General features: G+C 45.2%; 1 protein-coding gene across 4 annotated transcripts in view; it reads right to left on the bottom strand.

The window, feature by feature from the left end:
- Positions 1-9,523: 9,523 nt before the first annotated feature.
- The window catches only part of LOC146354893 (monoacylglycerol lipase ABHD6-like), a 41,726-nt gene continuing 24,457 nt past the window's right edge, over positions 9,524-26,792 (bottom strand). For 3 of the 4 annotated variants that reach the window (XM_084840128.1, XM_084840130.1, XM_084840131.1), the window contains exons 5-9: positions 23,313-23,445; positions 21,928-22,085; positions 18,743-18,797; positions 15,139-15,239; positions 9,524-12,696 (exon numbers count right to left, since the gene is read on the bottom strand). In XM_084840128.1, the coding sequence (XP_084696254.1) occupies positions 12,520-12,696; positions 15,139-15,239; positions 18,743-18,797; positions 21,928-22,085; positions 23,313-23,445 (624 nt within the window). In that variant the 3' untranslated portion in view covers positions 9,524-12,519. Of the gene's footprint in view, positions 12,697-15,002; positions 15,240-18,742; positions 18,798-21,927; positions 22,086-23,312; positions 23,446-26,792 lie in introns of those variants that run through there. The other variant, XM_084840132.1, reaches the window with a different exon arrangement.

Genomic DNA, 26,792 nt, shown 5'->3' with positions numbered 1-26,792 from the left:
ATGGCTATCAGGGACATTCAGATCTTTCCTGTATAGTTCTTCTGTGTATTCTTTCCACCTCTTCTTAATCTCATCTGCTTCTGTTAGGTCCCTGCCTTCTTTGTCCTTTATCATGCCCGTCTTTGCACAAAACGTTCCCTTGAGATCTCCGATTTTCTTGAAGAGATCTCTAGTCTTTCCCATTCTGTTGTTTTCCTCGATTTCTTTACATTGTTCATTTAAGAAGGCCTTCTTGTCTCTCCTTGCTATTCTCTGGAATTCTGCATTCATTTGGATATCTCTTCCCCTTTCTCCCTTGCTTTTCGCTTCCCTTCTTTTCTCAGCTACTTGTAAAGCCACATCAGACAGCCACTTTGCTTTCTTGCATTTCTTTTTCTTTGGGATGGATTGAGTTGCTGCCTCCTGAACAATGTTACGGACCTCCCTAGTGGTACTCAAACAGAGCAGCAGAAAGTAGAGAGGCTGGATTCGCCCTCTGATGGGAGATGGTTTTGCTGTACCTTCTTAAAAGCATTATTACAGGTGAACAAGAGTGTGCTCAGGAGCTGAACAGAGTGAAGTTCACAGCTTCTGAAGAGAGGGAAAGAAAATGCTTGTGGGAGGAGACACTCCTTCACCAGCCTGCCTGCCTGTTGAGATCACTAGCTGATGCCTTTCTCCAGATATCGCCTCCATCCATCAGAGGTGAGGTACGTTGCAAGGGAGAGGGCTTAAGAACGTAAGCAGAGCCTTGCTGGATCAGACCAAAACCCTCTCTAGTCCAGAGGTCTGTTCCCACAATGACCAAACATTAGCAGATAAAGTTATCAATGGCTAATAGTCCTGAGGGCTATGTGCTACCTTCAAATCAGAGGCAATATGCCGATGGACGCCAGTTGCTGGCGGCTGTGGGCAGGAGGGAGCTGTTGCGCTCATGTCCAGCTTGTGGGTTTCCTGTGGGCAGCTGTTGGCCACTGTGTGAACAGAATGCTGGACTGGATGGACCCTTGGTCTGATCCAGCATGACCTGCTCTTCTTATGGTCGTAAGCCCACAGGCTGGACATGAGTGCAATGATGCCCTCCCACTCATGTTCCACAGCAACTGCTGTTCAGAGGCATGCTGTCCCTGATACTGGAAGTAATATAGAACCATCAGGACTAGTAGCCATTGATAGCCTTATCCTCCATGAGTTAGTTTAATCCCTTTCAAAGCTGTCTAAATTGGCAGCCAGCACTACCTTAGGGTGGGCATTTATGCAACACCAATAAAGTGGACAAGAGAGAATAGTGATTTCTACCTCACTGCAGTGAGGAAGATCATGACTTTTGGCCTCAATCTGCTGTCCAAGTTGATGGGCAACCTCAAGATCCCCGTTTGCCCTCCTTAATAGGGTTTTGTCTTTATACCGGACTTAGCCTGGACAGCCCTTCAAATAGAGGACGATCCTCTGTAAAAGAGGACACATGTCCACCCTACGTTGTGGTAGTAAATGCCATAGTTTAACTGTGCTCTGTGAAGTACTTCATTTTATATGTCCTTATTCTGCTAGAATTCAGCTTCACTGGATGCCCACAGGTTCTAACATTATGAGAGGGGGAGACATTTTTTTCTGTACCCAGATTTTTCACATGCAATGCCCTCCCCAGGGAGTTTATTTTATGTATTTATTCATTTCATTCTATACCACCCAATAGCCAATGCTGATATGCTGCATGTGAGTAATGCAACCATGTAGGTCTTTCCCGTGGCCAGTTATGTAGGACTTTCAGCACCATCCTTCACAGAGATTTGGCTCCCATAGCGGGACTTGTATCTCAAAGTCAGCGCTGTTCCCTTCACTGGAGGAACCAGCCATTGGATATGCGTCTGTGCATGCTATGTGCACATATATGTGCCTGCATGCCCATGCAAACGCACTCAAAAGACAGGAAGTTATGTTTCCATGTGTTGTTTGTAATGAAAAGAAGTGGGCAGAGCTGTTGGGCATCTTCCCCATGTCTGCTCAGTGCTGACTGGAGAGCAAAACCCATTGGGTCATGGACACCTGAGTAAATTCCACTCCTGGAACCATGGAAAGCAGAGGGGAAAGATTATACGCAAGGAGGCCACCTAGAGCAGGGGTCAGACTGTCTGTTAGTGGGGGCTGGAGGATCCCACACACACCGAGCCCTCCACAGGCTGGATGACATCAGGGGGTGGTGCTACGTTCACTGACATCAGCCGGCCCCTGGCCAAAGCCCCAGCCCCAGTTCCTCCAGCTGGCGCTTTGGTCAGGGACCCAGCTTCACTGTACGGGGGCTCTCCTCATCTGGGGAAAGCCCACACGTAGGGGAGCCACACTGAGGTGGCTTTGCCTGCCCTGTGCCGTTCCCCACTGGGGAGGATGCGTGGAGGCTGAAGCACTTAGCATGCCGCTTACCCTCTGAATTGCCTCACTGAGGGCAAGCCCCGGTGCTCTCTCCAGCCACAGTTACGCAAACATCAGTGGAGGCTGGTGGCTCCGCTGTCAGTTGGGCGGAAGCACCTTGGATAGCTCCTGCAGAGTTCTGACTGGTTCTGACTGAAACCTGGAGTGGATTCACTGCCTCACTAACACTGGAGCCGCCAGCCTGCTCTGACAAACATACTTCAGTACCTCCTAGTACTTCATGATCCAGACAGGCCACCTCCATCTGTCAGGGATGCTCTGACTTGGATTCCTGCAATGAGCAGGGGGTTGGTCTTATAGGCCCCTTCCAACCCTACTATTCTATGCTTCTATGATTCTTTCATTTCTCTCTCATCTGTGGACTGGAAGTGACATTCTGGTACTGGCATATTCATAAAAATAAGGTTTCATGTGTTACTTGCTCTTTAATCACAAATACACCTATACCTCTGCCTCTATTGCCTCCTTCACCTTTAGGATTCATCTTTAAGCCCCCACTCCTATTGTTTAGCTGGGTCTCAGGTAGCTGGCTCAGGTCGACTCAGCCCTCCATCCTTCCGAGGTCAGTAAAATGAGTACCCAGCTTGCTGGGGGAAAGGTAGTCACGACTGGGGAAGGCAATGGCAAACCACCCCGCTACAGTCTGCTGTGAAAACGCCAGCACAAGCAGTGTCCCTCTAGGAGTCAGCAGTGACTCGGTGCTTGCACAGGAGGAACCTTTCCTTTCCTATTGTTTGCCGCCCTTCATGGCCTCCCTTGAAAATCCCATAAAACGAATGTTATTTTTGTGATGTGTGAATTGTCATGTACAAGATGCAAATGCAGGAAGTAATTTCTCAGCTGCAATTTGGACTCATGTTGGGGCTGTCCACGGGAAACCGTTGCCTCTCATTTATCCAGGAGCATGGCCTGCTGGGTTGAAAATACTTATGAGAGCTCCGACAGACATCCAGGGGCGCCAGATGTCCCTTTTTCTAGAATATCAATGCTCCATTGAACATGGCGGCTGTTCCTTATTTCAGAACACCACAGCTGGCAGCACTACAAAAAAGAGCTATCACAATTCAATCTCGCTTTTAAAGAAAACACTTATTACTACCAGCATTCGTGTAGCATTCAGAATGGCTTCCTTCACCTCATTCTTCGGACACCTTGCTGTTTTCCCTCTCGGTGGATTCCACAGGGGAAGATTAGAAAACAGGGAATGGATCTAAGGTCCCTGCCAAGAAGCAGCAGCATCAGTTGAGTATTCTGTAATTTAATAGCGTCTGAGAATCACAATGGGATATTGTTAAGACACTTGCATGGCCTTTTCCCACCCACATGTTGCGAAATTAAGAATGTTGCCTATTCAATTCCCATTAACAGACATCAGCCCCAAGAACTATGGATTTCTCTGCTCCCTCCCCAGTTTTGCTCACAAACCCCATGGAAACAGGAGTGCATGAACAGTGAGCACTTTCTGTGTCTCAAGGCAGCCTGTGGTAACTTCTCATGTCTCACAAGAATTAAATTAAGCCACAGTCATAAGTATTAAGTCAGCCACAGAAAACTAGGGTTGCAAATAATAACGCTTTACAACAGGGGAGTGCTTGAATGTGATTTCAGACCTTCCCACACAAAAGCTGAAAGAGCTTTTTTTCTTTTTTTCAGAATCTGCCACAGCAGAGCAGAATCTACTGCCTTTCTTTAAACCAGTGCCATTTTCAAACTCCATTTCCAGAGGAGAAGCTGTGCTCTTCATTGTTATTTCAAATTGAAATATGCCACCTCCGTGAAATGAACTGTTCTGCTGGAGCCTATCACAGCATTTTAAACACCAGACCACATCTCCTTTTTGTAACACAGTTAAGATTGCATTGTAATGCCACCTCTCTCTCTCTCTCTCTCTCTCTCTCTCTCTCCCCCCCCCTCTCTCTCCCCAAAGTGACTCCACCCCCAAAATTCAGGGGGATCCCAAAAAAATCTTAATTTGGGGTGGGCACAGACAAAATGGCATCCTGAGCTACTACAGGTTGCCAACAGGGTCAAAAGTAGTTGCAAACAACCTAATTATGGCCCTTTTGGAACTCTGTAGAGCTCTGGACACGACTTATTTTTTAAAAACATTTAATCCCCCACCCTATTTTTGCTACCCAGAGGGGGAGGGTGCAGACCGTGAAGGGCCTGGCATGGGTGAATATGGCCCCTGGACTTCCCGAAGTTGCCCACCTCGATTATATTTACACAAAAATACACACACAAACACAGGGTGGTTATCAGGTTCTCGTCCCATAAAATCCCTCACCATTGGCTGTTCTGGCTAGGGCTGATGGGAGTTGTGGCCCTCCAGATGGTTTGGCCTACAAGTTGCTCACCCCTGCCACAGTTGATGCCATAGTCTCTCATCAACAGCACTGGTTCTAGGGATGAAGATGAAGACAGGAAGAAAAATAATGTGAATTGAAAAACGTTATGCCAAGTGTCATTCAGCATATACATAAATTCTTTAAATCAAATATCTTTTTGTGAATAGAGTCCAAGGCTGGGTGAGAAATGTGTTTACTTCACATTTCAACATAAGAACATAAGAAGAGCCCTGCTGGATCAGACCAAGGGTCCATCTAGTCCAGCATTCTGTTCACACAGTGGCCAACCAGCTGCCCATGGGAAACCCACAAGCAGGGCATGAGCGCAACAGCGCCCTCCCGCCCATGTTCCCCAGCAACTGGTGTACATAAGCTCACTGCCTCTGGTACTGGAGGTAGCACATAGCCATCAAGCCTAGTAGCCCCTGATAGATGCACCAAATTTGCATTTCCCAAACCTAAACACAAACCAGAACACTGCTTGCCATCAAAATCCATATCTTCCTGAAGCTTTTGATGCAATTCACAAAAAATAAAATGTGCAGAAAAATGCATAATTTAAACAATGCACACAAAAATGCATATATTTGAACAAATACAGACAAATAAGGCTTCATCCATTGGGAGATTTTTTAAAAATGCATACTTTTCCAAATCTAAACACAAAAATAAAAATGCTTACCCCCAATTCATTTTTAAAAAATGGACACAAAAATCTAAAAAATGTTTCAAGGGGGGGGATGTGCATTCTGCTGTATAACAGGGCAGAATGAACTTAAAAGAGAACAAATGAGAAGCAGAGTGAAATTGAGTTTGACAGATTTTCCTATCTCTAATTGAGACTAGCCACCTGAATCTGAATGCAACAAAAAGTGGCCGGCACTCTCCATGGTTGGGAAAGACTGCTAACCATATTATGGGGAGAAGTGGTAGAAACAATGGAACTGGTACAAAAAGGAATGCCTGCACCCCTTTAGGAAAATATAGGTGGATGTTTTGTGAAAGTGTTTCAGGTGAGTCAGGGCAGAAGACCATGCATGCAGAGGCCCATTTAAAGCAGGGGTGTTGGACCCAAGGGCTGCATTCCATTTCAGGGAAGATCTCGGGGGCCACATTCCAGTGGTGGGTGGAGCCAAAGGGATAGGAACAGAATTACCAGCATATTGTAGCTTAAAGCTCTTGCTGGCAGTAACTCAGCCTTAGGAGAGGCATTTCAACCTTTTAGAATTGGGGGGGAAGCTGCACAAAAGTCAGGAAACCACCAATGATTGGTGGTTGAGGGAAGGGGGCGTGGCCTTCTGGGGAGTCGGAAGGGCTGGATTGGGACCCCAGGTGGGTTGGATTTTGCTCCCAGGCCTGAGATCCTGCACCCTATCTAAAGCATATGCACACGGCGGCAACACTCTGCAAGTTGCAAGCTATCCATTATGTGATGTAGACGCCATGCATAGAACCATAGAACCATTCCTGTTATGCAGGAATGGGGCTTGCAGCAGCTTGCACAACTCTCTATGTGGCAGCTGCTGCCATGAACACATCTGAAGTGGGCCTATTACATCAGGCCTGTAATAAATATAAAGAGGTGGCAAGCCAAGGAAGTCACAGTACTGATGACTTTCACCAAAATTCTGCCTTAACCCGATGGGTTCCCATTTCAGAAATATCAAATTCATTCAATAAACAGCAAATGAATCAGGACATAGATTTTGTCCCAACGATCAGAACATTGTAAAGTGCTGCACGTTGGGGTAAAAAATCCCATCTTCACATATAAGCTGATGGGGTTTGAGCTGGCAGTGGCTGACCAAGAAAGCGATCTTGGGGTTGTGGTGGACAGCTCAATGAAAATGTCAACTCAGTGTGCAGCTGCTGGGGGGCAGGGGGGGGGAGGCAAATTCCATGTTAAGTTTCATACTGCCCATATACAAATCTATGGTGTGACCACATGTGGAGTACTATGTACAATTCTGGTCACCACACCACAAAAAGGATATTGTAGAGTTGGAAAAAGTGCAGAAAAGGGCAACTAAGGGTGCAAGCCTATGCATGTTTAGAGAGAAAAAAGTCCTACAATTCCTACAGACTGTAGAACTTGTTTGTCTAAAGATGCATAGGATTACGCCCTAGAATGATCAAGGGACTGGAACAACTCCCCTGTGAGGAAAGGTTACAACATCTGGGATTGTTTAGCTTTAAAGAGAGTTGAATAAAGGGAGACATGATAGAGATGTACAAAATTATGTTTTGGTGTGGAGGAAGTGGATGGGGAGACAGTTTTCTCTCTCTCTCTCTCAAAATAGTAGAACACAGGGTCATCCCATGAAGCTGATTGGTGGGAGATTCAGGACAGATAAACGGAAGTACTTCTTCACACAGCGCATAGTCAGCCTATGGACTTCACTTCCACAAGATGTAGTGATGGCCTCCAATTTGGATGGCTTTAAAAGGGGATTGGACAAATTCCTGGAGAAGGCTATCAATGGCTACTAGTCCTGATGGCTCTATGCTACCTCCAGTACCAGAGGCAGTGAGCCTATGTACACCAGTTGCTGGGCAACATGGGTGAGAGGGTGCTGTTGCGCATGTCCTGTTGTGGCTTCCCCTCAGGCAGCTGGTTGGCCACTATGTGAACAGAATACTAGACTAGATGGACAGTACAGCTCTTTTTAGGTAAAATTGGGGGAGTCGAGCTTAACAGAACACTGCCTTGCAGGGTTTGAGACTCAGTTAACCATTGTTGATAATATTGTTGTAGATACAGATCACTGAGGACTCCAAGTAAGGAAGCTCCTTACATCCTTCTGCTGGAGGAGCAGAGTGTAAAACAGCATGCATGTGAGATTAGACATGAAGAAATAATTAAGTGGCATAATGCCTGCACAGAAGGAACCCGAATGTGGACATTGAATTGAAAATAAAGCACAGGTTCTTTATTCAGGCAGGATAGCACTCCCGGTGCTGCACCATCCAAGTTTACAGTGAAAGTATACATGAGAAATTGACATCTCAGCTTCCGCTGTAGAGGGCAGAAAGGGTGGATTTCTCATAAAGCCACGGCTAGCTGGAGGCAGCTTTCCACAGGCCCTAACACAAATTTTGTTTTCAAAACAGGGCACTAGTGCAGAGAAGTTCCTGCTCCTCCACAGACTGAAACATTTCAAAGATCATAAGAAGTGGACAGGGAAAGTCTGCAAAGGGGCAGATGCACCCTCAAGATGCTCCCACACTCGAAAACGGGAGAATGCCAATCACAACCAAGCTGCAAGTTAAGCTGGCAGCATTAAGGGCAGCCCTGGGAACAACCAGGAAGGTGGCACAGAGATCATCAAGGTGACATCAGGCATAAATAAACACTACGAGGCAGGTCTTTAACAGCTACATCCTCCAGCCTGTAAAATTAATCCTTCACTGTTGCTAGTGCACAGCCAGCTTCTCAGTACGCACCTAACAGCGCAGAGATGAACAACAATAGTTTAGGATTAAATCTACTGTAATTGCTTTAATTATAAAAGCCCAATCTTGCAAGCAAGAAGCTGATAAGAAGAGTCACAGCCAAACAGAATTTCCTCGTGCTGTAACAGGGTGTACGTGTTAGGCTGTTTGATGCAAAAATTTAGCTCACCCTCCCTACAGGGATTGCTAATATAGTACCATAGCCACAGGAGTTTAAAACTGCGGGGGGGGGGGGGATAAAAGTTCCCTGAATCTTTTTATGACCTAGATCCTCTGCTCGCTGGTCTTGATAAAAAGGAGATAGCCATCTGCCATGTAGAACTCACTTCAAATCTTGCATTTCGATCTGTAAATGGGATAAGTAAAAGATCATATTTTATCACAAGACTGGACAGCACTACTTTACAAGGAAGTGACAGCTGATGCATGGCATGCTCTGACTTGGGATTCCTGCACTGAGCAGGGGGTTGGACTCGATGGTCTTATAGGCCCCTTCCTACTCTACTATTCTATGAGTCTATGCTTTACCCTTGAACCTCAAGGGCTTTACTGAAAGTATTTTCCTCCCCCCACCCACCCTGTTTTGTCTTCCTTACATATACTGCTCAGCCTCATTTGTCTGAATGGCCTAGCAGAGGAGAAAATTAAAGATGCTGTGATCATCCACTGGGCTGAAATAGGAGGGCCACTTCCTTCGGGCCAGTGTCAGGGGATGGTATCGTCAGCGACCTGCTGAGGTGCACACTCCTATAAGAGTCCCACACTGCCAATCCCTGGAACCTCCTGGCCCTGCTGCAACTTCTCCTTGCTGCCGCTATCAGGTCACCTGCCCTCTCTGAGCAAGCAAGCTAGGAGAAGGAGCAATAACCTCCCCATGGCTTGTTCCCTCTCTCTTCCAGCCCAGTGGGAGAGGCAAGCAAACTGGCAGCGACCATGGCATCAAGCCGATGCTCTCAGCCTTTGGTGGAGGCGAGAGCACCCTGCACAAGGGCACCCAAAACCTGGAACTGGCACTGCATTTACTCAAGGCAACATTGCCATGAAACCAGACAGGTTAGACCTGTAATAAAATGTTGCAGTGTGGCGTGCTCCCTGTTCAGGAGTCCAGCCACTCTGTTCCATTCCCCCCCCTTCCCTCCCAGTTTTCTATTTGCTCCCACCACACCACCCCAAACCCCAGTTCATCAGGATTCTGTGGTCACTGAGCACCTCACTGGGCTGATTTGGGGATTTTGGCTACATAAGCGCACTCACTGCCTGAACATCAGAAATAGACCGCATGAGGGCACTGATGAAGAGAGAAAAACCACATTCACAAAAACTTCCATATTTTATTTCAATTACATTTTAATTAAGTCCTTTTGATACAACACATTGACTTCCGAAAACCATACCAAGAGGTGGGGGGGAAATTAACTCCTCCTCCTCCTCTGCTGGTTTTGTACACATTAAGAAAACAGTCTCTGTGTTTGTTTTTCTCCAGCTGTATTAGAAATACTGATCAAGCAATTATGAAATGAAACACTGATCAAGCAATTATAAGATTTTCCTGAACTTTTCAAAGTAAAGATGGAAAGTTTCCTTTCCCCATCTGAGCAAAAGACAGACCAGCATTGGCTCTAAAAAACTAGGATGCTGTTTCATATCATATTTGAAAATGTATGGCAAAATAGTTCTACGGCAGTCATAAATGCAAATTTAAAATACAGAGAATCCTTACAGATGAGAAGAAATCAAAACTTTATATCCAAAATATTGTACTTTATCATTGGGTCAGTAATGTAGTAACTCTAAAACAATGCTGTCCCATGTTTTCAGTGGTTTCCCATTTAAGCAGAAAGAATGCCAGTGACCAAAGTATGCACTGAGTGCCCCAACAGATGCCAGTTGCAAAATGGAATCTATTTACTTCGGAATTGCTTCATTGACTTACTACAGCTACTCTGAATGGGCTAGAGCTGGGGTCTCCAAAATGGTGCCCATGGACACGAGCATAACCCCAGACACCTCTTGGTACCACTAGGCTCTCTGAACACTCCTGATTTTTATTTCATTTCTTAAGATTTTTTTAAAATTATTGTTTCATTGGGAGGCTGGCACACTGCAAAATGAAGTTCTACCCTTCAGTACTTAAGACTTTGGGCAAGTTACTTTTAGTCTCACCAGCATGCCTTCTGGTAAATTAGTGTTTTGTGGCTGGCCATGCCCACCATGGCAGCCATTGTACAACTGGGCAACCGCCCCATGGCAGACATTTTGTAAGAGTGCCCACAACAAGCTCTCAAAATTCCAAATGTGTCCACTGACTCAAAAAGGTTGGGGACCCCTGAGCTACAGCCTAAATACCCACATTACCGTAAATGATTACTAAACTTAGCAACAATGTTTGCCAAGTGTTTCTCGGTGTGATGGATTTTCCGAAACTTTCTCCACATGTTAAAAAAAAGAAAAAGAAAAAGCATTACAGTTAACGAGATGAAACAAGCCTGCTTTCTTAATTTGATACAGAAATGTCATTCGGCTAAAGAGTCACAACTAGAAGAGTAAAAATATCCAGAAACAGAAAGACCATTGTATTTCCTGTGCAATGTACCAATAAACTTGAAAATGCATTCTGTTGGAGATTATACCACATCTGATAAATAATTCACTTTGTAAGAGTTTGGTAAGCAAACAAGCCTTTTGAGTACCCTAATTATATTTTATTGTTACACATTTCATCCCGTATACATTCCCCCCACCCCACCCCCAAAACATTTCCATTCACAGAATTCACAGAATTCATTAAGAAACTCAACTATTTACATCAAAATACTCAGCAGGACACATAATTAAGAAAAGAGCTGAGAAAACAGCTCATCCCAACTCTAACCTGAATTTGATCACTTGTGCATCTATCTACATAACAGTATTATTGCTTGGATCAGGTCCCATCTAGATGGAAAAAATGGCTCCAGAAATGGTTTCAAAATGGCTCCGCTTGGTTTATTAACTGTATAGAAATAGCACTTTTCACAGAGAATTTGCTAACCATGTAAATCAGGAATAGCCCCATTGATTTCAGTGGAACTAAACCTGTGTGTATGCACACGCATGCGTGCACTCTATAGTAAGTGAATTGCCCCTTAAGCTTGAAGACCAAAACCAATTACTCCAAAATTGTTTGAATACCACAATCAACCACAGAATATGTTATGATTAAAGTCAGGCCAGATGATACCAATATTTCAGCATCACTGACTATTAAGGCAGTACATACACAAGAGAGCTGTGGAGGGAATCAAAAACGCATCCATAATAAATCAGTGTAAACACAGAGTTGCACAGTCTATGAAACTTCCGAACTATTAAAAATTGATGTGTTGCCTCCCTTCTCTGCTGAAATCATAAATTAATGAGCTACATAAACAGCAATTTAGCAAACATCTGGATCATCAGGATCTTTTGAAACTACTGCTCATCATGCAAAGCCATATATACTAAGAGGTGCAAATGTGCCATAGCTCTCAGTCTATGACGTTTTGCTCCATACCATATTTCCTATATATTTTAAACAAATGTCATTGACATCTACATTCCAATTAGCCGAATATTATGCTAGATCACATAACATAGCTGCATAAACCTAAGAGTGGCCAGTACATTCCATGATATAGAATTTTCTGATTTCAGGTCATATTCTAGTTTATATATTATATAAATAATTATATTACATGTATGCTGTAGGTAAAGCCCAATGGATAGGTAGGGTGCATGTTTTCCAGATAATTCAGGAACCTTGCAAGGATCTGTCCCTCTTTGGACTTTTTCCACTCATGGTTAGATTTAAAATCCAATGAAACATCACCAAAGACAGACTGGGAAATGGGCACACTAACCAGATATGACAGATCTGCGACTCTCTTCCTACTTTATCTAGCTAACAAGCACATTCTCCATCCCAAGTTGGATAAACAGTTAAAAATGTGTGAAAACGTTATCAAAGACAAATGGATTGTGCCTGACGAATAAGTTAGCTGAGTCACAGCTGAGTCACCTGATGGCTCTTTTGCTACTCCCAAAGTATCTGGATAATGCAAACTTCATTGGACTTTATCAGCAACATACATATCTGTAGATTGCTCAGGATCCCGTGAGCCAACGCACTGACAGACCTACAAATTAAATATATCAATTATTCTGGTTTCTTCAGGGATTTTGGCACGGTCACCAAGTTCTGTCTAAGAAGATCCCTGAGAATTGATTAAAGTAGCAGTATTTCATCACAGCTGAAACATCTAGCTTAAGGGGTCAACTTGATGGTGGACATTCAAGCCAGTTTCTTATTGTTCTCCATATTCTGCACTGCAGCTAAAAACTCAAGGAGGAGCTTTGCTGTTTTTCTGGGCCGTTCCACGATTACAGTGTGCCCACAATTTTCCAGAATGTGTACTTGACAGTCAGGAATCGATTTTGCTAAAATGTCTGCTCCCGAAACATCCAGAACCTAGATGAGAGAAAAAGGGGTCAAATGTAAGAGAGAAAAGGGTGTCACCCATGTGGATGACATAGCATCATCACAGACCTAGGAAAGATGCCAAGGGTCACCTTAGGACAACCTTTTGCAATGGCTCAGCTCCTTAAATCAATGGCTTCCGCCAGGACATTGTTAGGAGTCAGCTTGGCTGCAAGAAGCATTGAGCAAGGCTGGAGTTGTATTACAAGTGCACTACCTTTGAGGATGGCAAATTTTATTTTGTTAACTGTAGTTTGTTATTTATAAAATACATTGGCCCCAAAGGGAGCTTTCCTCCTGATGCAAATAACCAGTGGGGGTTGCAGTGGGGGGCGGGGAGACCCACAAGATTGCAGCGAGGGACAAAGGATTACAGTTTGCCTATTGCCCCACCCTGGGTCCTGATCAGGGGCCCATTCCTGAGATTTACTCTAAAAAGCACACGATCACAATCACACAATTACTAATTGTGGGAATGGTGTTGTGGCCATTTTGGCCCATATAAACATAAGCTGAACTACACTGGAAAATAAACCAAATTAATAAATGCTGTGAACTAAAGACAATGGGGTTGCAAAGTAAACAGACAAACAAACAACTGACTAACTGGCCTGATAGCGAGAGTGCTAAACATGAGTATAGTAAAGAACCAAAATATTGTATTGCTTTCTCCTCCAATGTACTTCAACTGACATTTACATATTCCTGCTTATCCCTAGGGCAGCCTTCGCCAAACTGTGCCCTCCAGATGTGGTTGACTACAACTTCCACCAGCAACCCTCAGCCAGCATGGGGGATGCTGGGAATTGTAGTCCAACAGATCTGGGCTGTACCTGGTTGGGGAAGGCTGCTCAAGGGTGCTGCCACACTATGCGTCTTCATGCCACAAGGAACCTCACGCAGATCCAACGCTCACACGCACAGAGGCTCCCCAACCACCGTCAATCCCCAATGGATCCCTTAGTGCTTCACACACTGAGAGCTAAGGCCATCACATCTGACAGTCACATGAGTGCCTATCTCATCCTTCGCACATGGTGTGCACTGATTTATACCAGCTCCAGCACTGCTGCAGTTGCTGAGCAACTAGGGCAATTTGGGGTGGGGGAGAGGAGAAAGATCAGTCCTGTGCTGGGAATAAGGGTAAGGAAGTTGGGTTTTTCCTGCTCCCTCAGAGATAATCATTTCCTCCCACTCATTGCTAATTTCTTCACATGCCTTTCTTTCTTTCCTTCCTGCAGTCGCATCTTTCAGCTTTTTTCTTAACCCTGGCAGGAAGTCATAGAACTGCGTCTCTCTCCTTATAGTTGTCATGGCAACGCCTCTCTCACCAACTACAGTTCTGGTGTGAATGGCTCCTTCTCCCAAAAGGCAAACAGAACTCCAGGTGAATTGGGATTCACCCCAACTCTGTCCTCTTTTGCCCTCTCCTGGCTGCGACACACCTTCACCCTAATCCAACAATTCTGTGCAGATGTGGGAGCTCTAATGCACACATGGAGCTCCTAAACCTGGACTGTCCTAGGCATTTCAACGAAGTCGGGAGACCTGTATATACAGGCATAGGTGCACACAGATCTGCTGTCTCCACCAAAATGAATGGGGCAGTCTGTGACAGCATGAGAGTCTTTGAGAGCTTGGCATGTGCACTGGAGCCTACATGGGGCTCTGAAGCACAGCGCTGCTCTTCTCCAATATTCTTTCCATGATCTCCTATGCCATTTAACCCACGCAAAAGTGCACTGGGGCAGGCTGGGATCTTTAGTTCTCACTGGTCACATAGCGGGCAAAGCAGTAGCACCTACCGGATAGTGCATGAACCATGAGGAATCCTGAACTTGCAACTGGCGAAGCGGGATCTGGTCTACAAAGCCTATGCCAATGGAGCTGTTCACACAACATGCTATCCCACACTCAGTGGTTGAAAGTGGGTTGTTGTTGAACTGTGGGGTTAGTGTGTTGTCTGAATCCAGGACATTTTCCACAGTGTGGCTTGTTAACCACTCTGAACAACCCAACCACAAACCATGAGGGTTTTGAGATGATCACAAGGGGAAAATAAGCCATTGTGGCTTCTCCCCCGCCTCTATGCATGCCATGTGTGCACCCATTGTTTGAAGCTACTGTGACCACCGGAAACTGGACCATGAGTGCTCAAGGTGGCTTGTTCGAGAAAAATAAGCCACACTGCATGGTTAACAAGCTACCCTGCTGAAAATTTCCTGGGTTCAGACAACATGCTAATCCATGGTTCAACCGACAACCCACACTCAACTACTGAGTGTGGGTTAGCGTATTGTGCAAACCCAGTCAACATGTTTCCAAATCTTTAAGTTGCCTTCAGGCTCTTCACTGCTCTCCCCATTGCTTAATCCGCTATACTTGCATTAGCATTAATGGGGGACGGGGGTGGAAGCAAATTGACTGATGTACCTGATCTTGCTTTCCCCAGATGATCTGTGTTGTGGCTTTGATCTTGCTCATGCTTTCATAAAGGGAGTTTCTTGACTTTTCATCTATAATCTCTAAAAATACTTTCCAGAAAAGAAAAAGAAGAAGGGGGGGGGGGATGAGTTTACCACAAGTTGAACATGGAACTTTAATTACAGTAGGCAGGATTTTTAAATCTTTTACTTTTCATAGAATCATAGAATAGTAGGGTTGGAAGGGGCCTACAAGGCCATTGAGTCCAACCCCCTGCTCAATGCAGGAATCCCTGTCAGAGCATCCCTGACAGATGGCTGTCCAGCCTCATCTTGAACGCCTCCAGTGTGGGAGAGCCCACCACCTCCCTAGGTCATTGGTTCCATTGTCGTATTGCTCTAACAGTCAGGAGGTTTTTCCTGATGTTCAGCCGGAATCTGGCTTCCTGTCACCTGAGCCCATGATTCCGTGTCCTGCACTCTGGGATGATCGAGAAGAGATCCTGGCCTTCCTGTCTGTGACAACCTTTCAAGTACTTGAAGAGCGCTATCATATCTTCCCTCAGTCTTCTCTTCTCAAGGCTAAACATGCCCAGTTCTTTCAGTCTCTCTTCATAGGGCTTTGTTTCCAGTCCCCTGATCATCTTTGTTGCCCGCCTCTGAACCTTTTCCAGTTTGTCTGCACCCTTCTTAAAGTGTGGTGCCCAGAACTGGACACAGTACTCCAGATGAGGCCTAACCAGTGCTGAGTAGAGGGGAACTAGTACTTCCCGGGATTTGGAAGCTATGCTTCTATTAATGCAGCCCAAAAGAGCATTGGCCTTTTTTGCAGCCACATGACATTGTTGGCTCATATTCAGCTCGTGATCGACAACAATTCCAAGATCCTTCTCACTTGTAGTGTTGTTGAGCCACGTATCCCCCATCTTGTAACTGTGCCTTTGGTTTCTTTTTCCTAGGTGCAGAACTTGGCATTTTATTTTTCTCCCAAAAGAAAAACAATGTTTTTTGACAATGAAATGGCAGAAACAAGAAAAAGATCGAAGACGCACAAAAGAGTGTGTTTATTTGTTTGTTAAATCTGTCACCCGCTTTCCACCAACTAGTGCTCAAGAGTTCCCCTCCCTTCAAGGACAGATCTAGACGAGATGCCGGATATGTTGTTGTTGTTGTTCAGTCGTTCAGTCGTGTCCGACTCTTCGTGACCCCATGGACCATAGCACGCCAGGCCTTCCTGTCCTGCGCTCTTTCCCGGAGCATGCTCAAGTTCATATTCATTGCATCCGTGATGCTATCTAGCCATCTCATCCTCTGCCATCCCCTTCTCCTTTTGCCTTCAGTCTTTCCCAGCATCAGGGTCTTTTCCAGGGAGTTTTCTCTTCGCATTAGGTGGCCAAAATATTGGAGCTTCAGCTTCATTATCTGTCCTGAGTGCCGGATATGTGGCTAGCACCAAATTCAGCATCCCCATTTCGAGTTCTTCCCCACCTAGGGATGTGCGAATTACTTACCTGCCATTCTGGAGGGGGGGGTCCATGGGGAGGGAGGCGATCCATCCTTCCCCCCGGAATCCTCACTGGCCGGCTCTGAAGCCCCAGCGATACAGCCGCCATTGCCGTATCACTGGCTGGACGGACGTACTGCGGACGCAAATGGCATCTGGTGTAGCAGACGCCATTTGCGTCCCTGCTCTTTGATGTGATAGGCTACATAAATCTTTACGTAGCCTATCGCGTGAAGGAACAGGGACGCACATACGCCATTTGCAACCCTGTTTTTTCACGCAATAGGCTACGTAAAGATTTAAGTAGCCTATCACATCAAAGAGCAGGGACGCAAATGGCGTCACAGACACCATTTATGTCCACAGTCCGTCAGTCCAGCCAGCGATACGGCAATGGCAGCTGTATTGCTGGGGTTTTGGATTCAGCGGAAGGCAGGATCCAGCCAGTGAAGACTTTGCGGGGAGGTGGAGGTAAGAGATCTGATTCTCCACGGACTTCGGGGGACCAGATTCAACAGAATCCCGCCTCATTGGGGTCCGTGGAGGATTTCTCCCCCATCCCTATCCCCACCACATCCCACCCCATAATTGCTTGTTCCGAGTCTCGAACCTCTTTCAGCCCAAGCACCGAATTCCATTCTGGAGGCTGCATTCCAGTGGTGGGCAAGGCCAAAAACTAAAGGGGCAGGGCACACAACATGATGTACCTGAATATACAAAATATATATATCCAGTATATTTTAGCTTCAAGCTCTTCTTGTCAGTAACTAAGCCTTAGGAGAGGCAATTCAACCTTTTCGAATGGGGAGAAAACTGCACAAAAGGTGAGAAACCACCAAAAGATCAGTGGTTGGGGGGAAGAGGGTGTGGTCAAGGGAAGGGGTGTGGCCATCTGGGGAACCCCAGAAGACTGGACTAGGACCCCAGGTGGGCCAGTGGGCCTGAGGTTCAACCATCTTGATTTAGGCGGACACACCTCTGTTGAACCATCATTACGCCATGCATATTTCCCTACCACTGGGAGTGGGGCACACAATATGATGAATCTCAATGAACATTAACACGAATGGGCAGGGGAAGAACTCGACAGAGGGGCTGCCATTTTGGCAGCAGTCCTGTGTCAAGCTTCGTGTTCAGTTATGACCTAAGAGTGGGTATGACTTCAGTGTACACTGTACAGATTTTGTTAAGAGGTTTCTTTTCCGTCAGGAACACCATCTACACAGGAAAGCTGGGAATGGGCCAGGTGAGCGATGGCTCTTCGATTCTGAGATCTACGTGCCTTCAATTGCACCTTGCAGTGCCAAATCATTACTACTAGACACAATAGTCAAATGGATTATATTCTGATTATATGAGATGCAGAGGGAAAAACAACTGCACACTGCTATCACATTCATTTCTGACTTGTATACTTCCTGGAGGCGCATGGCTGATTGCTGTGGAAATTGGAATACTGGCGTAGATGGACCTTTGGTCTTGCCTTACGCAGCCAAGTACTACTTTTTTTTTTCTTATAATGGCATACACAAAGTCCTGAGGATCTCAACTCTTCCCTTTTTAAAGTTTTGAACCTTCTCGTTGCTTCAGAACTGGGCATTCATTCAAAGCTGCTGTCATGCTAGCCTTAGAGCCAAACTACACTGGAGGAAAGGAGCATGCAACCATTGGATACACTTCAGAGGACTGATGCGCTAAGACTACAGATGTAAGGATTTGTTAAATTCATTCCATCTGTATTTTGCAGATGGTCAGGCGTTTTTCATTCTGTCTTCCACTCATTGATGGAATTGGATTGGGGGCAGGGGATGTATGAGAATCTCATCCCACTTGTGCATCAGCACAAGTGCGCACTAACACAAGTGCGCATTTGCACGCGCACACCCCCAGTAAAAACGCGGCCCACAAGTCTGCAGAATCTGTGCAATTCAGAAAAAGCCAATCAGCTGTGGAATCCACAGGTTGGATTCAAAGAAGTCCAAACTCATTTGAATCCGTTCTGGATTTCTCCAGCATCCCAAGCTGAGACACATATACCCCTTCACAAGTTAGAGCCATCTGGAAGTGCCCTCCAATCAAGGCCCAGGAGGAAATGATGCAAGGCACTTACATTTTCGGTAAAAGTCATTGTGTGGGAGGCGAACATCAACGAGGCCCTGCAAGATCTGCAAATACATGACGCTATATTAGAAGGACATGACAGGCACTCTCATTCACAGGAGAGACCACCAGGAGCAGCCTCAATCTGGACACGTCACAGCTTCTGACAATCAGACTCACATGCTTGAGTACTCAGTTTCTGCCTCATGCAATGCAATTAAAGGGAACGTCTATTCAAAGAGACATTGCAACAAGAGGTTGCGACAAGGAACTGTGCAAAAGGAGGCCCTTTTGTGTTGCTATGAGAATAAGAGCCACCACAGAATTCATTTAAATAAAGGGGCCTCAAATTTTGGGGTAAAAAGAGAAATGTCTTTCACATAGGTAAACTGGAATCCTCTTGTCAGAGAGGCTGCTTGTGGGGTGGGGAGGGGGTAATAATCATAGCCTCCACTCATGCAGAAAAGAGCAACTAAAATGATCAAGGGGCTGGAGCAGCTCCCCCATGAGAGAAGGTTACAGCAGCTCGGATTGTTTAGCTCGGGAAAAGGGCGGGTAAGGGGAGACATGATGGAGGAGTACAAAATTATGCATGGTGTGGAGAATGTGGACAGGGAGACATTTTTCTCCTTCTCTCAAACTACTAGAACCCGGGGTCATCCAATGAAGGTGATTGGTGGGAGATTCAGGACAGAAAAAAGGAAGTACTTCTTCACACAGCGTGTAGTTAAACTATGGAACTAGCTACCACAGGATGCAGTGATGGCCACCAATTTGGGTGGCTTAAAAGGGGGTTGGACAAATTCCTGGAGGAAAAAGGCTATCAGTGGCTACTAGTCTTGATGGCTACGTGCTCCCTCCAGTATCAGAGGCAGTATTCCTATGTACCCCAGTTGCTGGGGAGCATGGGTGGGAGGGTGTTGTGCTCATGCCTTGCTTGTGGGTTCCTGGTCAACAGCTGGTTGGCCGCTGTGTGAACAGAATACTAGACTAGGTGATCTGATCCAGCAGGGCTCTTCTTATGTTCTTATTCTTTTAAAAAGTATCCTAGCCACTGTATTTAGCATTTGATTTTTCCTGCATAAACCCACACATTTCAGACTTCTCAAGGAAGGTCAGATTTGCATGCGCGCCTGTGAAGAGCCAGGCTCTTCACCACAGAGAATACACTTCCACTGTATTTAGTTCTCACTTTTATCTCTCTTGCACACAACCCAGCAAGCTATCTGCTGTCTGTCCAAACACCTAAACGGCTGCTGAACAACATTCAGGACAGAAACTCGGTATGGTGGGAGGAAATTAAAGCTAAGGAGAAGGAAAGTGATATTAACCTTTTGGAGAATGTTAAAAGCTCTCACAGCTAGGGATGGCGGAGAATTCTGACACAGACCTCAATGAGGCCAGTTTCTAAAGAATCCGGCCTCCGGAGTCCGTGGCGGAACAGCACAACTCACCTCCGCCTCCCTCCGGAACCGTCTGGGGCCAGATCCTCCTTGCGGCGATTCTGCAGAGCCACCGGCCGGCTCCGTAGCACCAGCTATACAGCTGCCATTGCTGTGCCGTATCACTGGCTGAGGGCTCACTCTGGACGCAAATGGCGTCCGCTACACCATTTCCAGCTGTAAAGCTCTTAGTTTAAGCTAAATGCAGCCATTTAGCTTAAACTAAGCTGCATTTAGCTTACACTACGGCTGCATATAGCTTAATCTAAGAGCTTTACGGCCGCAAATGGCATAGCGGACACCATTTGCGTCTGGAGTGAGCCCTCAGCCAGCGATACGGCACGGCAATGGCAGCTGTATAGCTGGCGCTACGGAGCTGGCTGGTGGCTCTGCGGAACTGCCACAGAGCGGAGCCGGCCGAAGAGGATTCCAGGGGGAGGACCGGATCGCCTCCCGCCACGGGCAGATTCCCCCTCGGAGCAGCAGGTAGGGAATCCGCCCATCCCTACTCACAGCTAGGTGTGGGCATCGCTCAGCAGTCAAGCAGATGCTTTGCATGTAGAAGGTCCCGGCTGGGGAAAAACTCCCTGTCTGAAACCGGGGAGAGCCACCTGGGACCCCAAGAGTGCCTGAGGACGCCAGTGTGCCCGCAGGCACCTCTCTTGGAGCCCACCGGGCTCCTTGCCCCTCCTGATTTTTATTTTATTTCTTTAGACAATTAATTAATCACTAATTGTTAATTATTAGTAATATTAATGTTATTATCATCATCATTATTATTACTAATGCTGACGTGCCGCAAAGCAAACTGCTGCTTTCCAGCTACATTTTTATTTGGGCTCGGAAGAGTGGCTTTGTGTGTAAGGGCTCAGATCTCACCTCTGACTTGTTCTTAGGTTCTTGAGCAAGTCGCTTTTCTTTCAGTCTCACCAGTTTGTCTTCTTAGAAATGAGACCAACCATTTGATGAATGGCAAGCCCCCCACCCCCAACGGCAGCCATTCTGTCAGAATGCTCGTGACGCTCACACAATTCCAAATGGGCCCACCAACCCAAAAAGGTTGGAGACCCCTGCTGAACTAGATAGACCACTGGCCTGACAAATTGTAAGGTGGCTTCCTATGTTCCCAGGTGTCCCTGGGAACATAGGGCATCCTGGCTGATTTCTGTAACCAGACCAAATTGTTAAAGTGAGAAAAGGACAACATTCCTTCCAGACGCTTTGGTGGACTTTCAAGTAGAATTCATTGTTTAAATAATTCACTAGACCTCATGGGTTTTGAGATAAGGCATCATGTCTGAAAGGCTCAGAAACAAGAAAGGTGAACAGAAGGCTTACAAATGTATGATATTTCGAAGCCTTACCATTTGTGTATTTGACTTGTGACTGAAGAGCCGTTTCATGTCTTTTACGTTGGGTGTGGGAAGATGGGCAATATCAATGTTCTCTATATATCTCTGAAATACTCTGGGGAGAGAACAGGGGCTTCCGGTAGTCTGTGGAAGCTTGCGAAACGTGTCTCACGACTAGAGAGAAGCTATTGCCTTAAAGGGATACAACTCAGTGGTTCTCCCAGGATCAGTGCAAGCCGGCCAGTCACAGGCCAATATCTGCCCCATACAATATATTTCAGTGTGTTAATCAAACATTTACTAAGATAGCATCGGGCTCATTGTTTCAGAAAGCACATCCAGTAGCTTTCGGCTACACGAGATTCCCAATTAAAGACTTCCCTGCCATTCTTACTTCTTACCTGCTGGGGCACTTTAAAGCGAACGTAAGAGCAGAGCTTCAGCATGTCTGCCATTTCCTCAGGGGTGGATGGAATTAAAGGGATCCTGTCCAGGCTCTCAGACTCCTTCAGCTCCCGCAGTTGCTTAACAAATTTGCTTTCTGGGTCATGTCGTAGCCCTGCAGTGAAAGGAGGAGAACACCTGCTTATTAAAGTTCAAAAAGATTACCGTGGTATTCCTTGAACAGACCTGCCAGAGGAAACGTATACATTATTTCTTAAAACACAGGCAGGGACAAAAATGTCAGGTCCTAACTCTGGAGCTTCCAATATGGTGCCCATGGGCGCCAATGTGTCCACAGACAGCTTTCTTCGCACCCACCAAACTCCCTGCCTCTCCTGGTTTTTATTTTGTTTCTTAGGATTCCAAAAATTTAACTGGGAGGCTGGTATGCTGCAAAGCGAAGGGCTGCCCTCCAACACCATCTTTACTGGGGTTCAAGAGAGTGCCTTTGTCTTTTGGAACTCAGACCCCACCTGTGCCTTGTACTTAGGTTCTTGGGCAGCTTACTTTTCTTTTAGTCTCACCAGTTTGGCTTCTGGGAAAGGAGTGTTTTGTGACTGGCCGGGACCACCATGGCAGCCATTTTATGAATAGGCAAGCCCTGCTCTATGGCAGCCATTTTGTGAGAGCACCCATGACACTCAAGATTCCAAATGTGCCCAGTGACCCCAAAAAGACTGGGGACCCCGAGTCCTAACTCAATAGTACCTTCAAGTATGCATCTGATACTTCCGCTACATACGGTGGAACTATAAATTGAATTAAATGCATAACTGTCACTGAAATCAGCAGCTATGTGTTTAGTTTCGTCCTCTGTAATATCTAGGATGACTCATCCATGTCCTGATGCTGTAGTGTAACCTGTTTCCCACTCATCACTGGCTGCCACCGGGGGAGGTACAGAAGACACAACACCTTGACACCAGGACACAGCAAGCTGCTCTAGACCAACTTTTCCCAACCTGCTGTCCTCCAGATGTTTTGGACTACAACTCCCAGAATTCCTGACCATTGGCCATGCTGGCTGATGGGAATTAAAGTCCAAAACATCTGGAGGGCACCAGGTTGGGGGAGGCTGTTCTAGACATTACTGCAAGGGGGGAGCGGGGAATTACACACATGGTTGTTGTTTTTAGTGGCAGCCACACATTTAATATAATGAGTACTTCCTCCCTTAATTACTTAGGTGTTTATCTGAACCAAGAGCAAAGGGGCACTGTAACAGCTCAAGGTTCTAGTTGTTTGAGCCCTGCTTCCTCCCAGTGTCTATCATGGGAACACCGACCCCAGGCATACACCCCACTAATTCCTCGGGAGTCAAGAGTTCATTTGTGTCACTCACCTGCAGGGCAGACAAGACTTAAGCTGCAGATCTCCGCTGGGTACTCAGCAGCATAAACGCCTGCCACATTTCCGCCCATCGAAGTGCCAACTAGATGAAAGGGTTTTCTGTTCAGACTGATACATTCAACAAACTGAAAGATCAAATGGGCAACAATGCATTAGCATACTATAGGGCAGCAATTTCATAATGAGCTGTGAGAGATTAGAGGTGTTCATTTCAAAAGCAACACAGCAGCAAAGAATCTCATAGAATTATAGAATAGTAGGGTTGGAAGGGGCCTACAAGTCCATCGAGTCCAACCCCCTGCTCAATGCAGGAATCCAAGTCAGAGCATCCCTGACAGATGGCTGTCCAGCCTTGACTTGAACGCCTCCAGTGTGGGGGAGCCCACCACCTCCCTAGGTAATTGGTTCCATTGTCGTATTGCTCTAACAGTCAGGAAGCTTTTCCTGATGTTCAGCCGGAATCTGGTTTCCTGTAACTTGAGCCCATTATTCCGTGTCCTGCACTCCGGGATGATCAAGAAGAGATCGTGGCCTTCCTCTCTGTGACGACCTTTCAAGGACTTGAAGAACGCTATCCTATCTCCCCTCAGTCTTCTCCTCTCAAGGCTAAACATTCCCAGTTCTTTCAGTCTCTCTTCATAGGATTTTGTTTCCAGTGCCCTGATCATCTTTGTTGCCCGCCTCTGAACCCTCTCCAGTTTGTCTGTATCCTTCTTAAAGTGTGGTGCCCAGAACTGGACACAGTACTCCAGATGAGGCCTAACCAGTGCTGAGTAGAGGGGAGCTAGTACTTCCCGGGATTTGGAAGCTATGCTTCTATTAATGCAGCCCAAAAGAGCATTGGCCTTTTTTGCAGCCACATCACATTGTTGGCTCATATTCAGCCTGTGATGGACAACAATTCCAAGATCCTTCTCGCTTGTAGTGTTGTTGAGCCACGTATCCCCCATCTTGTAACTGTGCCTTTGGTTTCTTCTTCCTAGGTGCAGAACTTGGCATTTATCCCTATTAAACTTCATTCTGTTGTTTTCTGCCCAGCGCTCCAGTCTATCAAGATCACTTTGAATTCTGTTTCTGTCTTCCAAAGTATTTGCTATCCTGCCCAATTTTGTGTCATCTGCAAATATGATCAGCACTCCCTGCACCTCCTCCTCCAGAGTTCTATGCTAGACCTGGGAAAGCTAAAAAAAGGATGTCACAAAAAGTTGGGAATATCATATGCTAAATTCTAGAAGTTACATATAGAAGTTAATAAAATCCCTTTGGCAGATAACACGATCGGAAGACGTATTCAAGACATGTCTGATGACATTAAGCAGCAAATGAAGGATATTTTTCAAGACAATAATATGATCTTTACATTGCAATTAGATGAAGCAACAGATGTCAGTGGGTTAGCACAATTATTGGTTTTTATATGTTTCATTCATACTGACAGAATTATTGAGCAATTCTTGTGTTGTCTAGAACTTCCAATGAGAACTAGAGGCGAAGATATATTTAAAACTTTTGATTGCTTCATGAAGGAAAATAATTTGCAATGGTTAAATTGTGTAGGAATGTGCACAGATGGCACAGCCTCAATGGTTGGTTCAACAAAAGGTTTTATAGCTTTAGGAAAGAAAGAGAATGAAAATATTATAATTACTCATTGCTTTTTACATCGCGAAGCACTAGTCGCGCAAACAATTGGAAAAGAATTAAGAAAAGTTTTGGACAAAGTGGTTCAAATGGTCAATTACATTAAAAGTAGACCTCTTCAATCAAGATTATTTGCTCATATTTGTGAAGACATGGGGGCAAGGTTTAAAAAGCTTCTCCTACACACAGAAGTTCGTTGGCTCTCAAGAGGTCGAGTGCTTTGTCGTGTATATGAATTGAGGGAAATGATGCTTAAACTTTTTGAGGAAAATCAGCAAAATGAATTCTGCAATCTAATTCAAAGCAAACTCTGGTGCACAAAATTGGCATATCTTGCTGACATATTTGAACATTTGAATAAAATAAACACCAGTATGCAAGGAAAAGGAGAAAATATCTCAACAGCGGTAGATAAAAGAAAATATCTTAACAGCGGTAGATGTGCTATGAGAAACCAAAGAGCAATTTGGAAAAGGAAAGTGAAAGAAGGAAATTTTGAAATGTTTTCCAAAACTGCTGAGTGCCAGCTAAAATGTGGTATCAGCTCGCTAATTGTTGACCATTTAACATTGCTTGGAGAGAAAGTTCATCATTACTTCTCAAATGTTGAAATCCAAGACTATGATTGGATCAGAAATCCATTTCTTTCAACTGCAATGAGGAACTTTCCACTTATTGAAGAAGAATTAGCTGACATAAAAAATGATTGAAATCTGTTAATGATGCATGAACAGGGTGACTTAGACAGCTTTTGGATATGCATTTCAAAAATGCATCCAAACATAGCTAAAAAAGCACTAAAAATTCTTCTGCAGTTTTGTACTACATACATTTGTGAAGTATCCTTTTCAACGATGGCAAACTTAAAGACACTGAAACTTGGAAGCTTAAAAATGCTTGATGACGAAATGCAAGTGTCTTTATCTAATATTCCACCAAATATTGAAAAGCTGTGTTCATCCCATCAACCTCATACATCCCATTAAAATGGTAAGTTGTTATTGGTGTTATTCAACTTTTTTAAATTCTTGCACATATTTACACACTGTTAGTCATAAATGACAACAATGTATGTTATTATCTTACAAATCATATGTTTTTAAAAATATAAATGAAAGGTTTTCATGAGATATGTTGTATCCCCATACATTTCGTTATTACAATTTATGTATGTGTCCGCATCTCTTATAACGGGTTAGTTTAACCTCCAGTTTGCTAGTAAAACTGAATTACCGTGTCACGAAATGATGCATATCTAAAAAGTGTGTCACCAGCATGAAAAGTTTGGAATGCTCTGCTCTAGACAGTGTCTAGTGGGCCACAGGATTGCTCCCTTAATCTACTTATATTTAATGGAAATGCTTAGAGCAAAAGCAGCATTCTGACAAACGAGTCACTTGTTAGGCGCTGAGCCACTGACAGAGAGGAAGGAGACATCTTTTCAAGATAAGAAAAGCTACTTCAGTGACATTCTTGTAACTCAGCCTGTTAGAAAAGAACAGGGGGAAGGCCATTATTAGCCACGTTCAGAAATTCAATTTCTATGGAGTACAGAGGGAATCATTTTAGTCAAAGTGCAAACTGCCCAGCCGCCCAGTCAGCCTGCTGCAACATCTTGTGCTCACTGACGAACTTAGATCTTCAGGGGGCAGGATTTGAAGAATTAAGCAGATTAAGGATTTGAGGGTCAGAATGCTGACAAGAAAATCTTTGAGACTGTGAATAGCTGGCATGTTTGCTGGTGAATGCAGAAAGCATGGAAAACTTGCAGGTAACACCACTTCCATTCAAATACTGGCATATAACTTTGGGGTTTTGCTGTAACCTGTCC

The sequence above is a fragment of the Heloderma suspectum genome, chromosome 2 (assembly GCF_057233095.1).
Source record: "Heloderma suspectum isolate Gila_16-S chromosome 2, 16-S_ref, whole genome shotgun sequence".
NCBI lineage: Eukaryota > Metazoa > Chordata > Lepidosauria > Squamata > Helodermatidae > Heloderma > Heloderma suspectum.
The sequence above is the reverse complement of the archived record's forward strand: the minus strand, read 5'-3'. Positions and strand labels throughout refer to the sequence as shown.